The following is an 11475-nucleotide window of genomic DNA, read 5'->3' as shown; positions in this document are numbered from 1 at the left end:
ATTGAAAGTAAATAGCTAAACATGAAGTTAAAAGGCTATATATTTACAATGAAAATTTAATGAAGTAAATGAATAAAATAAAAAATAAATAAATAACCCTCATTTTAAAAACTCCATCATATATTTGTATCCACTGCACCATGAATGTGCCTCAAAATCAATATCTAAATCGAATTAATCATATCCCAATTATAAGCTATTATTCATTATTTGAACATTATTAACCAATAATTTCACAAGTTCACAAATATCTATCATTCATTTTTCTAATTTATTGGAGGTAGGCTAATTGAACTTTTTGTGGGAAAAAAATATATATTACAAAGAATTTTATATATAGTATTTTTGGAGTCTTTTTTTATAAACATATATTTATTGAGTGTATACACACAACACAGAAGCTTCCCCCAAGGCAGTGTATAATAATGTAAAAAATATTATACAGAATCTTAATTGACAGTAAATAGCTAAACATGAAGTTAAAAGGCTATATATTTACAATGAAAATATAATGAAGTAAATTAATAAAATAGATAATAAATACATATTTCAATAAATCTGAGTTTTTTTTTATGACCTCAAATATGATCTGGAGGTGCTCTTTACTTAGGGTTCTATGCAGCTTTAATTGTCATAAATGTCCCTTCTACGTTGAAATATTTTAACACAACGCTCAATGGGCTTATGTGCAAATGCAACTCACATATTACGCAGTGCATTCAGGGCCGGCTCTAGCATTTTTTGGTGTCCTAGGCGAAATACCCCCTGCCACCTAACCCTAAATCTAGTTCTGTAAACTGCCTCACAATTAATATCTAAATCGAATTAACCTTGCTGTTTTCCTCGGGTCAAATTTGACCCGTATTCAAAACTTCATCATATCGCAAATATGTGTTTCTTTCATCTGATTGCCCCAAAATATTTCTGCAATTTCTGCATTTGTTGAGGCATAAGAGGCTTAATTAAAAATAAAAAACCTGCATTTCAATAGGCTATAATCTGCTATACAATAATTTGCTATATATGCTATAATATAATATGCTAAAATATAATATGCTATAATATTATATAATAATAATAATAATAACATTGAATAAAAAATTTATTATTATATAATATAATGTAATGTAATGTAATAATATAATATAATATAATATAATATAACACAACATAATATAATATAACATAATAAGATAAGATAAGATATTCCTTTATTAGTCCCGCAGCGGGGAAATTTGCAGTGTACAGCAGCAAAGGGAATAGTGCAAAAAACAAGATGCATCAGCTAACACAGTAAAAAAGAGCTAAACAAAGCGTAACAAAATATGAACCATTTAAATAGAAGGAAGTATAAAAATAGGAGCAGTATATACAGTATTGACAATAAACAGACTATTAACAAAATTGCACAAGTGGAAAATGATATTGCACAGTGAGAATAATATATATAATATGCTAAGATATCATATAATATATATAATATGCTAAGATATCATAAACTATAATATAATTTAATAATAAATAATAATAATAACATTAAATAAAAATGTATAATTATATGATATATGTAATAATATAATATAATACAATATAATATAATATAATATATATAACATAACATAATATAATATAATATAATACAATACAATATAATATAATAAAATAATATAATATAATACAAAATAATATAATATAACATAACATAATATAATATAACATAACATAACATAACATAACATAATACAATACAATACAATACAATATAATATAATATAATATAACATAACATAACATAACATAACATAACATAATATGATATAACATAATATAACATAACATAACATAACATAACATAACATAACATAACATAACATAATATAATATAATATAATATAATATAATATAATATAATATAATATAATATAATATAATAGTATGGTGCGTTGACCCATCCCGGCCACTAGAGGTCAGTGTTACAGCATCACACAGTGACTGGAGACAGCAGAGCCTCCTCCCGTCCAGCAGGAGGCAGTGAAGCGACTTTCACGTTGGATTCTGTCGATGTTAAACCTTCCAGACAAAGAGATGTAGGCTTTTAACTAAACAAATACTGTACATTGATATTCACGATATCTCATCAAACATTATTATAGCGTGATAACTCGGTTAATAGTCGTCTCAGTTTGACACCTGCAGTGATACATGAGGACCATGTGATGATGTGAAACCTGCCTCAGGGACTCATAGCTGGATTGTTTTGAACTCAGTAACAAAAACAAAAGGTAAATATGAGACATGTTGATGAAGTGTCGGAGCTTTGTTCTCAATGTCTGATGAATTGATGTGATAGACATGTATAAGCAGTCTGATGATGAACAATGATGATGGTTTGAATGTAGTTTTAAGTGAGAGTTTGCAGGTACAAGTCACTTTATCCAGCTGTGTGTTATAGTTGTGTGAGTGTGAGACAGGATAAACTAATAACACTAAATCACATCCTTAAGCACTGTCACTTTTATTTCTCACTAATTCTCTACTGGTTGCCATGGATACATACTATATTTCATGTGACAGCTGCCATGTTTCTCCAGTATAATACATTTATAATAATATTAATATTATATTAATATTAATTAATAATAATATTATTTAATCGCATGATTGTCCATAGTTAGTCGTGATTAATTGCACATTTTTTTTATCTGTTCAAAATGTACCTTAAAGGTCCCATATTGTAAAAAGTGAGATTTTCATGTATTTTATATTATAAAGCAGGTTTAAGTGCTATATAAATCCTGTTAAACTTTCAAAACGCTCAATATATAGATAGAAATACACACAGCCCCGTATTCAGAAATTGTGTGTTTGAAACAAGCCATTACATTTGTGATGTCACAAATATACAATATTTAGATCATTACACCGTTTTAAACGTAAACATTCTAAATGTGTCCCAGTTTATTTCCTGTTGCAGTGGATGTAAATAACATCAGCTGACAGGAAGTAAACATGGACCCAAAGTGTTGCCTAGCAACGCAATTCCATTGCAATTCCATTGCAATTCCATTTAAAATGCACTAAAACGGAGCGTTTCAGACAGAGGGTGAATACAGGTATATTTAGACAGACAGTATGAGGAAAATAATGTGTTTTTTGAACATTATAGCATGTAAACATGTTATGTTAGAAACACAAATTACAAATATGAACCTGAAAATGAGCACGATATGGGACCTTTAAAGGGAGATTTGCATACAAAATATGCTCAAATCATAACATAACATAACATCTCTCTTCTCCAGGTTCATATTATCATGTCCGACCCGGTTCAGACCACCTCTGACAGTCTGTGTAAACTCGTCCGCTGGGCTCACAGCCACGGCACCATCTGCAACCTCATCCCCAGCCTGCAGCACCTCACCTGCGGATCCCACGGTAATGTGCTGACACCAGAGCCCGGTCGCCACGGCGGCAGCGTCCCTGTTGCCGTGTGGGGTTGTGGTGCAGGACACGCCTACCACTGGCCCCTCAGTGACCATAGCAACGGCTGCGGAGGCTCAGCGAACACCAGCCAGGGCCAGCAGCAGAGGTTTGTTGGAGGACGTCCGTCCAATAAGGTAAAGTAGACATTTGAGGTACTTTGTCTGTATAATCTTGAACTTGAGAGTATTTTAATTTGAGGTGTTCAGTACAGCTTTAATACTTCAAGATATTCAAATGCAGTTTCAATGGCGCAATAAACTGGCATAAGCTGTATCCAAAAATGTTACAATTAACTTTCAAGAACTGAAAACACACTGTGAAAGGGTTAAAAATCTAAGACAAAAACATGGACAACTTCCAGACCGGACAACGCCGTGGTAGCGACCTGTCAATCACAAGGTAGCCACGCCCTAAAGCATACCCTGCTTTATGGTCTATTTGATTCTAAATGGGACCATAATTTACTAAATGAACATCAGGCTGTATTGAAGATGACTTGAAACAAGAGATTATGGCACATGGTAGACATGGAGATTCAGTCTGTAACTTTAATTTCCAGGTGACAGCGAGGGCGTCATGTGACCTCTGCCTTAACGAAGCAGCATCAGAGGAGGAGGAGGAGCTCAGCAGCCAGCGGTTTGACACCGCCGGATGCGATTCGTCGGCCACAGACGACGACGGCGACGGCGACTACGAGCCCCGCCCATCCAGGAAGAGAGGCGTGGCACCAGGAGGAGCAGGAACCGGGAAGAAGGTCAAGCAGGAACTGACCTCTGCAGAGGATTATGACATTAATGCTAACACAGCTAGCACGGGGCTAGCATTGGCAGACTATGTTTCACAAGCGGCAAACACGCACTCTCAAATCACACACACACTGTTGCCTAACAAGCAGGATCCGGGATGTGAGGGAGCAGCGGACCCAGAGATGGAGCCGCCCGGAGGAGGCGGCTGCATGACAGGGACCACGGAGCAGGCCGAGACATGCAGCTCAGCCACAGTGACAACAGAGAAGACTGCAGGTACAGCTTTGTTGTTAGGCTAGGAAAGACCCGCAGAGACAGAGCCTGCAAGAAGGAATCAAAGTTGTTATTCCAGATATTGTCCCCATCTTTAAAAGAATTTGATATGATACGAAACATACCCAACGTATACGTGTGTTGTATCTAACTGTCAGTGGCTTCCTGTTGCTCACTGTCTGCGTGTTTCTTTATGGGTGTAAATCTGCAGGGGTACAGAATGAGCTGGAGAAGCTGCGAGCGTTGCTCTATGCAGAACGCAGCCACAACCAGCGGATGACGGAGATCATCTCCAGTCTGAAGCAGGACAAAGAGCTGCTGCAGAACGAACTCACCAAGAAAGCCGAACTCATCTGTGACTTCCTGCAAGACAAACTGCGGCCAGGTAGAGTTCGCTTTGAAAACCCACCTGTTGATGAATTCAGCGACTGTACCAGCACTGCTTGCTGCACCCTTACACTGTTATATATTGTTACAGTGAATTAAAGGACCAGTGTGTAACATTTAGGGGGATCTATTGGCAGAAATGGAATATAATATTATGTTTTCTTTATTGTATAATCACCTGAAAATAGAAATCGTTGTGTTTTCGTTACCTTAGTATGAGCCGTTTATATCTACATACTGAGCTCGTCCTCTTCGCGGAGCCGGCCGGCATGTTTCTACAGTAGCCCAGAACAGACAATCCACTCTGCTAACTTTTCCTGCTTTTTGCCGGAGTCGATAATGTAACTTGCTCCGGAGTTAACCCCCGTCGGTCCACTCAGCCGCCGGGAAACATGACACAGGAAAGCTCTGTTCGTTTTGAGAAGCTGCAGCATTTATTTCTGCTTCAGTTTCAGTTGGTTGCGATCTGCAACCACACCGCTGGACGCCGCTAAAATCTTACACACGGCACCTTTAAATAAAATCACATTTATTTTTGTGTAGAATCTATCATGCAAAAGTGCCTCACATAGTGATGAAAAATATTTATAAAATAGATGCAAAAGAAAAAAAAGTAATAAAACAACTTAGTAGTAAAAGAAGTAAAATAAATCATTAAACAGGAAATTAGCACTTTAAATGTCTACAAGAAACTCAAATCAAAATGAGAACAAAATAAAAACGCCAAAGTTATTTTCCATGTGCTCCAAGCTTTGGTATCTTAACCAAATTCAGAGTGGTCATACTTCTATTTCTGATTCCAGAGAAGAGGTGGCTTTGTGGCTCTAATCCAATGGAACCGGGAAGTTCACACATGCCGTCTTCTGACGACGTGGCAGCGGTCGATTCGCCGACGCTGTTTGACTCATTTGAGGAAATGGAGCTTCACCCTCTGGACCGCAACCGGACCCTGAAGAGCAAGAGGAGCCGGGACGGAGAAAACACCCGAGTCAGGAGTAAGGACATGACGCAACAAGGAAGAATAACCACACAATGACACTGACACCACTGTCATACTGTGGTTATAAGCACCCATAAAGTAGAATGTATGGTTGTTACTAAATATTGCATTAATGTGTCCCTCTCCTCTCCAGTGAAAAACGTGGTGGGTGTAATAGCGCGCTACATGGCAGCCCTCCAGGAGTTCCGCCGCAGCGTTTCCATGAAGGTGGCCTTCGACCGGGTCGGCGTGGACCGCAACACCATCTCCCGCACGGCGGCCATAGCCGAGCTCAGCCTGTCCGCTCCGGAGGTGTTTCACGCGCTGGCGCCGTGGGATGAGAAAGAGGAGACGCTGGCACATTATGCCCACCGCTGCCGACAGGCGATGGATGACAACATTAGGGTCAAGATCAAAATGATGAAGGCGAAAGGCGAACTGCTGCCCATTGTGTCAAAGTGACAAACATTTACAGACCGACTGGCTCGTTCTGGCTGAATCGGAGGCCAACAATACACACTTCCTGTAAAATGGTAAATGGACTTGGACTTATATAGCGCTTTTCTAGTCTTCCGACCACTCAAAGCGCTTTACACTACATGTCAGTATTCACACATTCATACACTGATGGCAGAGGCTGCTAAGGTGCCAACTTTGCCCATCAGGATCTAATCTAAATACTCATTCACACACCGATGGCTATGTCTTCGGGAGCAATTTGGGGTTAAGTGTTAAGTGTCTTGCTCAAGGACACATCGACATGTGACCTGGAGCAGCCGGGGATCGAACCACCGACCTTCCGATTGGTGGACAACCTGCTCTACCCTCTGAGCCACAGCGGCTTTCTTGTACATATAACAAGAAAGCCCACCCTTGGATTCTCTTATTTTTACTGTTACATACTACACCATCTGAGTCTGTGATCCTCTATCACTCATTCCAGGAATTCTATGGCAAAGTCTTTGTGATTTTCTTTTTCACAATCTCGTGTGCTTCCGATCATCACATGGATGCACTACATTCCATGAATTGCGACTCTTGGAAAGAATAAGCTCCTGTTCTTAGCTTTTCCGGGACAGTCAACTGAAACGGCAGTCACGGAAGCTCAGAATGCATTATAATCTATTTCTAACTTCTGAAAAAAAAACAGATATACAATGAGTATTGTAATAATTCTGTGTTGGTCACTCAAACCACTTTATAACTCAGTGGCTCTGCATTTAATGTTCTAGTAAACAGTCTGATAAATGACGGACTTTTAAGTCTTCATGGTTCAGTGACTCAACAAATGTTTTCTAATATAGGGTATTTATTTTGTCACGTGTGTTGTTTTGTGTGCTGTTTCACAATAAAACTACTAAAAAGAGTGAGCATTATGAAGTTTAGAAAGTCTTCTTTCATTTTAGAAAGGAAAAAAAATATGACTTTGTCCAAAATCCAATGTAAGGCACTCAAGTAGATGGTTACACATATAAATCCTCAAATCCTATAAATCAATATGGAACAAAGACACCAACAAGTATCAGCACACTTGCCTTTCTCACGTAACACCCTACCCGTGGATGAAGGAATGTTTTTTTCCCTTTTGAAAATGGATCACTTTAAAACCCATTCAAAACACCCTTTGACTTCCAGACGAGGGAACTGAAAGTGCTAAAATGTTAACTCAGTTCCAGGTTTTAGGACTCACTCCTGCAGCACTCTATAATGTGAACATAGCTATGGACTATGCGTGTGGACCTTTATACTTGCAAAAGTAAAAACTGCAATTCAATATTTATAATATAATGTCACAATTTTATTATTCAAATATCGATACAAATCCATTACAAATGTAAAAAGCCTGACAAAATGTGCATTTTTAATGGATTAGTGTGGTGAAAGGCAACGGAGCAGGATAGCATGTACAGTATTTCTGCAGAGTTTGTTTTTAGCCCCCTGCGCAGGATGTCTCACAGCTATCTGGAACCTTCTTCCGACTGTTTTTTGAAAGCTTTCCTAGAATTCAGCAGCCAACTTGTTGGGTCTGGAAAATGTAAAAATGACAGATTCACACTCCCCTGAGATTGTTTACAACATGACAAACAACTGTCCATTAATCACAGACTTAAAAGAGAGACACTGGGAGAGAGAGAGAGAGAGAGAGAGATAGAGAGAGAGAGAGTGAGAGAGAGAGAGAGAGAGAGAGAGAGAGAGGTGGGTCTGGTGTGCACGTGTGTCGTTTGAAAGCTTTGTCTCAGCAGGAGGAGAGCAGGAGGTCAAAAGGTCAAGACTCAGGCTCCAGGCGTGGGATGACGGGGAGGATGAGGTTCCCGAACGAGGAGTCCTGAGTGATGAAGAAGCCCGATGAGTGCGTGTGTGCATGCTGCAAGAGAAGACACAGGTAGGCAAATGTTTGTGTTACTACTGACCACGTTCACCATTTAATAATCACATTAGGGCTGCAACTAATTGTTATCGATTAATCTGCCGATTATTTTTTTAGATTAATCGATTGGTCTGTAAAAATGTCAGAAAATATTGGAAAAATGTCCATCCCAGTTTTTCAAAGTCCAAGGGGATGTCTTTAAATGTCTTATTTTGTCAAATCCAAAACCCGAAGATATACAGATTAATATGATGTAAAACAGAGAAACGCAGGAAATCTCCATATTTGAGAGGCTGAAAACAGCATTTTCTGCCATGTTTGCCAAAATTACTTTAACTAGCTTTCGGTCATGTAGAAAACATGTTTACCTAGAGAATGTGGGAACTGCCAGTTCAACTTTAAGTTTTTTTTTTTGTGTGCAAAATTATTTTTGAGACTTTAATGCCACTCCATGCAGTGACGAGCCTCTTTAAACTTCTGTAAGATGCTTCATGTTGCCTCAAAACCTCTCTCTCTCTGAATGATTTTCAGACCTCTATTCAAGCCGGGGCGATGACTGCTATTGAGCTGGTATTCAAACATGACTCAGTACGGGTGCCTTTATGATTGTGATTTACAAGAAATATGCTTCCTGCATCAGTTAGAAACTGCAGAATCTCTCAGAATCTTAAATATCATGAAGCCAAACACAGGAAAAGTCACCGACACCGAATGAAAACCTAACTGGATATTTACATTATGTACTATTAGGATTTGAATAAGACAACAGAATAAACAACATAATCAAAACATATATATATGTAAAATTAGGATGAGTAACTTAAAGTATTTTGATTTCTGTTTTAATTAATGCATTAAATGTGTTTGTCTCACCTGCAGGGCAGCTTTCTGCTGGGCAGCGATGTGCTGCTGTTCTGCGTTGTCCCTGAACTCCTTCAGACTCGGTCTGGACAGCGGGATGCTATGAGTAGGAGGACAGGGCAAGGGGGAAATAAATCTGATTTGAATATTGATATATATATTTAAGTATTTATATTTATAGTCATATAAATATCTTGAGCTAGTCAAGATGAGGAGCACCTTCAGCCACAGACTCATCCCCCCTCGGCACAACACAAAGCGCCTGGGTCAGTCCTTCATGCTGGTAGCCATCAGGCTCCACAACCAAGGCTGACCCCCATATGAGAACTATGAGTACTTTAAGAACTTTAAACACGCACTATCTGCCTTTAAACATGCACTTTCTGCAACCATCTTGGACACTAACCACTGGTGCACTTTACACTTACTTTACTCTATACATCCTATATACCACTTTATAGACTGCACATATGTACATATTAAATGTATTTATTGTACATACTACATTTATTTATTGACAGACTGTACACACTATGTTCACCCATTCACTCTGTATCTTTTATATCTCTATTATTGTTTTTATAATTTTTGTATACCTTTACCTCTCCTGTGTTTCACTCTGTTTGCTGATGATGCTGCTTTTTACACTTGAATTTCCCTCCGGGGATTAATAAAGGTTCATCTTATCTTATCTTATCTTAGAAAGATGGATTTTTTTTTCCTTTGCCATAGAAACAGCTGGGTTTTTGTTTTCTGTTGTTTTTTACATTTATCCTTTGATATTGCAATATTTTGACATTAACTGTTTTTTATTTCTTTGTTTGTTTTATTGACACAACAAACATTAATTACTTCTTTATTGTTTTCTCTTCCATTTACATGCATGCTCTTTTTAAATATCTATATATTGTAATTTGCTTAATATAGTGAAGATCAGTGTTACTGAGAAAAAAAAAGTTTTCTCCCAGGTTGTGACTGAGACTCCTGTTACCCTCCAGCAGGTCTGGATGCTGCTCTCCCTACCTGGCTCCAGGAGTGTTCATCAGCCGTCTCCTCTCCTTCTCCAGCTCGGCCAGTATCGCCACCCGTGCCTTGTTCGGGAAGGCTAGATGGAGAAAATAAGAAAAGGAAGAGACAGAAAGACAGAGAGGGATGAGACAATTATGTAATCAGCTAACATCACTTAATTAATCTAATGACAGGCAACCAATTAGCTATTATTTCCTCAAGGGGGGAACCCCAGAGAGCAGAGTGTTTCCAGGGGGCCGGAATTCGCAGCTACGCCCCTGGTATGCTACAGCTCGATAGAGACGATCAATACCAATATCTATTGTCCCCAAAACATATTTACCTTGTCCTGGAGGGTTAGTAGCCATGTCGGTGCAGGTAGCAAGAGACAGGTGAAAATAACAAACCACACAAAGGTATTCTATGAAAGCTAAAGGTCTTTTGTGTTTGTGTTTCCTTCCGCCCGGCTAATGTTGCCCTGGTTGGATAACGGACAACGATTACTGGGTGGTAAATGTAACTTTAACTGGAGCTGGATAAACTACACAGATCGTGTTACTGTTACTGTAACTGTAACTATTAAAATGAGGATAAAACTCTTGCTTATGTACGATTGATGAGTCGCATTTTGCCTCTTGAAAGCAAGTACCGGTTTTTACGATGCATGCGTTAGATAGGGAGTAAAAACGTGAGTTGTCACTCTGCTCCTATTTCTGGTAACCACAATCAAGAAGAACCAAGAGAACAGGGCTATCAAAGGAGCATCATTACCCAAAAAAAACATTATTTTCAGATATTTAAATGAATCAAGGTATCATAATAAGGAGGTCCACGTTGGAGTCCAGATGTACGGGAAAATATAGTTTAGTGACAATGACTGTTAGCTGTCAATTTCAATTCAATTTGCTTTATTGATCATGACTGTCAGGTGAACAATATTGCCAAAGCGTCAATTCAATAATAAATTAAAAATTAAAAAAGAATAAAATAAAAACAGAAACATATACATACATATATACAATTCATTAAGCAAATTACAATAGATTGATATTTTAAAAAGAACATGCATGTAAATGGAAGAAAAAAATAAAGAAGTAAAAATATGTTTGTTGTGTCAATAAAACAAACAAACAAATAAAAAAAATTAATAACAATGTATTGCTATATCAAAGGATAAATGTACAACAACAACAAAAAACAGCTGTCTCTATGGAAAAGGAGAAAAAAATATCCATCTTTCTAGACCTTCAGTTGAGAATGTTTTTTGTTTTCAAAATAAATAATTAATTTGTATTTTTTATTAATATTTCTTCATTTTTTTTAGATGATGTTTCCTTGTTTTGCTGTGCTATGAGCAGGGATAAGCAGTT

The 11475-nt window shown here is 37.8% G+C and overlaps 2 protein-coding genes across 3 annotated transcripts; one reads left to right on the top strand and one right to left on the bottom strand.

Moving 5' to 3' along the window:
• Positions 1–1966: 1966 nt before the first annotated feature.
• LOC119477688 lies at positions 1967–6521 on the top strand. 2 transcript variants are annotated; one of them, XM_037751774.1, is made up of 7 exons: positions 1967–2282; positions 3303–3617; positions 4043–4237; positions 4379–4505; positions 4714–4887; positions 5693–5884; positions 6023–6521. In XM_037751774.1, the coding sequence occupies exons 2-7, from the start codon at positions 3315–3317 to the stop codon at positions 6328–6330; spliced, it is 1299 nt and encodes a 432-aa protein (XP_037607702.1). In that variant the 5' UTR covers positions 1967–2282; positions 3303–3314; the 3' UTR covers positions 6331–6521. The 2 variants fall into 2 exon arrangements, with proteins under 2 accessions (XP_037607702.1, XP_037607701.1); XM_037751773.1 differs by having other exon boundaries at positions 1968–2282; positions 4043–4505.
• A 1123-nt stretch (positions 6522–7644) lies between these two features.
• Positions 7645–10795, bottom strand: LOC119478227 (ints3 and nabp interacting protein). The gene is made up of 4 exons (XM_037752801.1): positions 10449–10795; positions 10121–10202; positions 9110–9197; positions 7645–8233 (listed from the first exon to the last, which is right to left on the bottom strand). The coding sequence occupies exons 1-4, from the start codon at positions 10471–10473 to the stop codon at positions 8135–8137; spliced, it is 294 nt and encodes a 97-aa protein (XP_037608729.1). The 5' UTR covers positions 10474–10795; the 3' UTR covers positions 7645–8134.
• Positions 10796–11475: the final 680 nt, after the last annotated feature.

Source organism: Sebastes umbrosus, chromosome 19, assembly GCF_015220745.1.
Source record: "Sebastes umbrosus isolate fSebUmb1 chromosome 19, fSebUmb1.pri, whole genome shotgun sequence".
NCBI lineage: Eukaryota > Metazoa > Chordata > Actinopteri > Perciformes > Sebastidae > Sebastes > Sebastes umbrosus.
This window is presented reverse-complemented; position numbering and strand designations above follow the sequence as displayed.

Bases quoted from the DNA above. Each gene is read 5' to 3' on its own strand.
- LOC119477688 (XM_037751773.1), top strand. From the start codon at position 3,315: ATGTCCGACCCGGTTCAGACCACCTCTGACAGTCTGTGTAAACTCGTC. The intron at 3,618-4,042 runs GTAAAGTAGACA...TTTAATTTCCAG, and splicing joins GAGGACGTCCGTCCAATAAG to GTGACAGCGAGGGCGTCATG. The intron at 4,506-4,713 runs GTACAGCTTTGT...GTAAATCTGCAG, and splicing joins GACAACAGAGAAGACTGCAG to GGGTACAGAATGAGCTGGAG.
- LOC119478227 (XM_037752801.1), bottom strand. From the start codon at position 10,473: ATGGCTACTAACCCTCCAGGACAAG. The intron at 9,198-10,120 runs GTAGGGAGAGCA...TCCTACTCATAG, and splicing joins ATGAACACTCCTGGAGCCAG to CATCCCGCTGTCCAGACCGA. The intron at 8,234-9,109 runs GTGAGACAAACA...CTTCTCTTGCAG, and splicing joins AGCAGAAAGCTGCCCTGCAG to CATGCACACACGCACTCATC.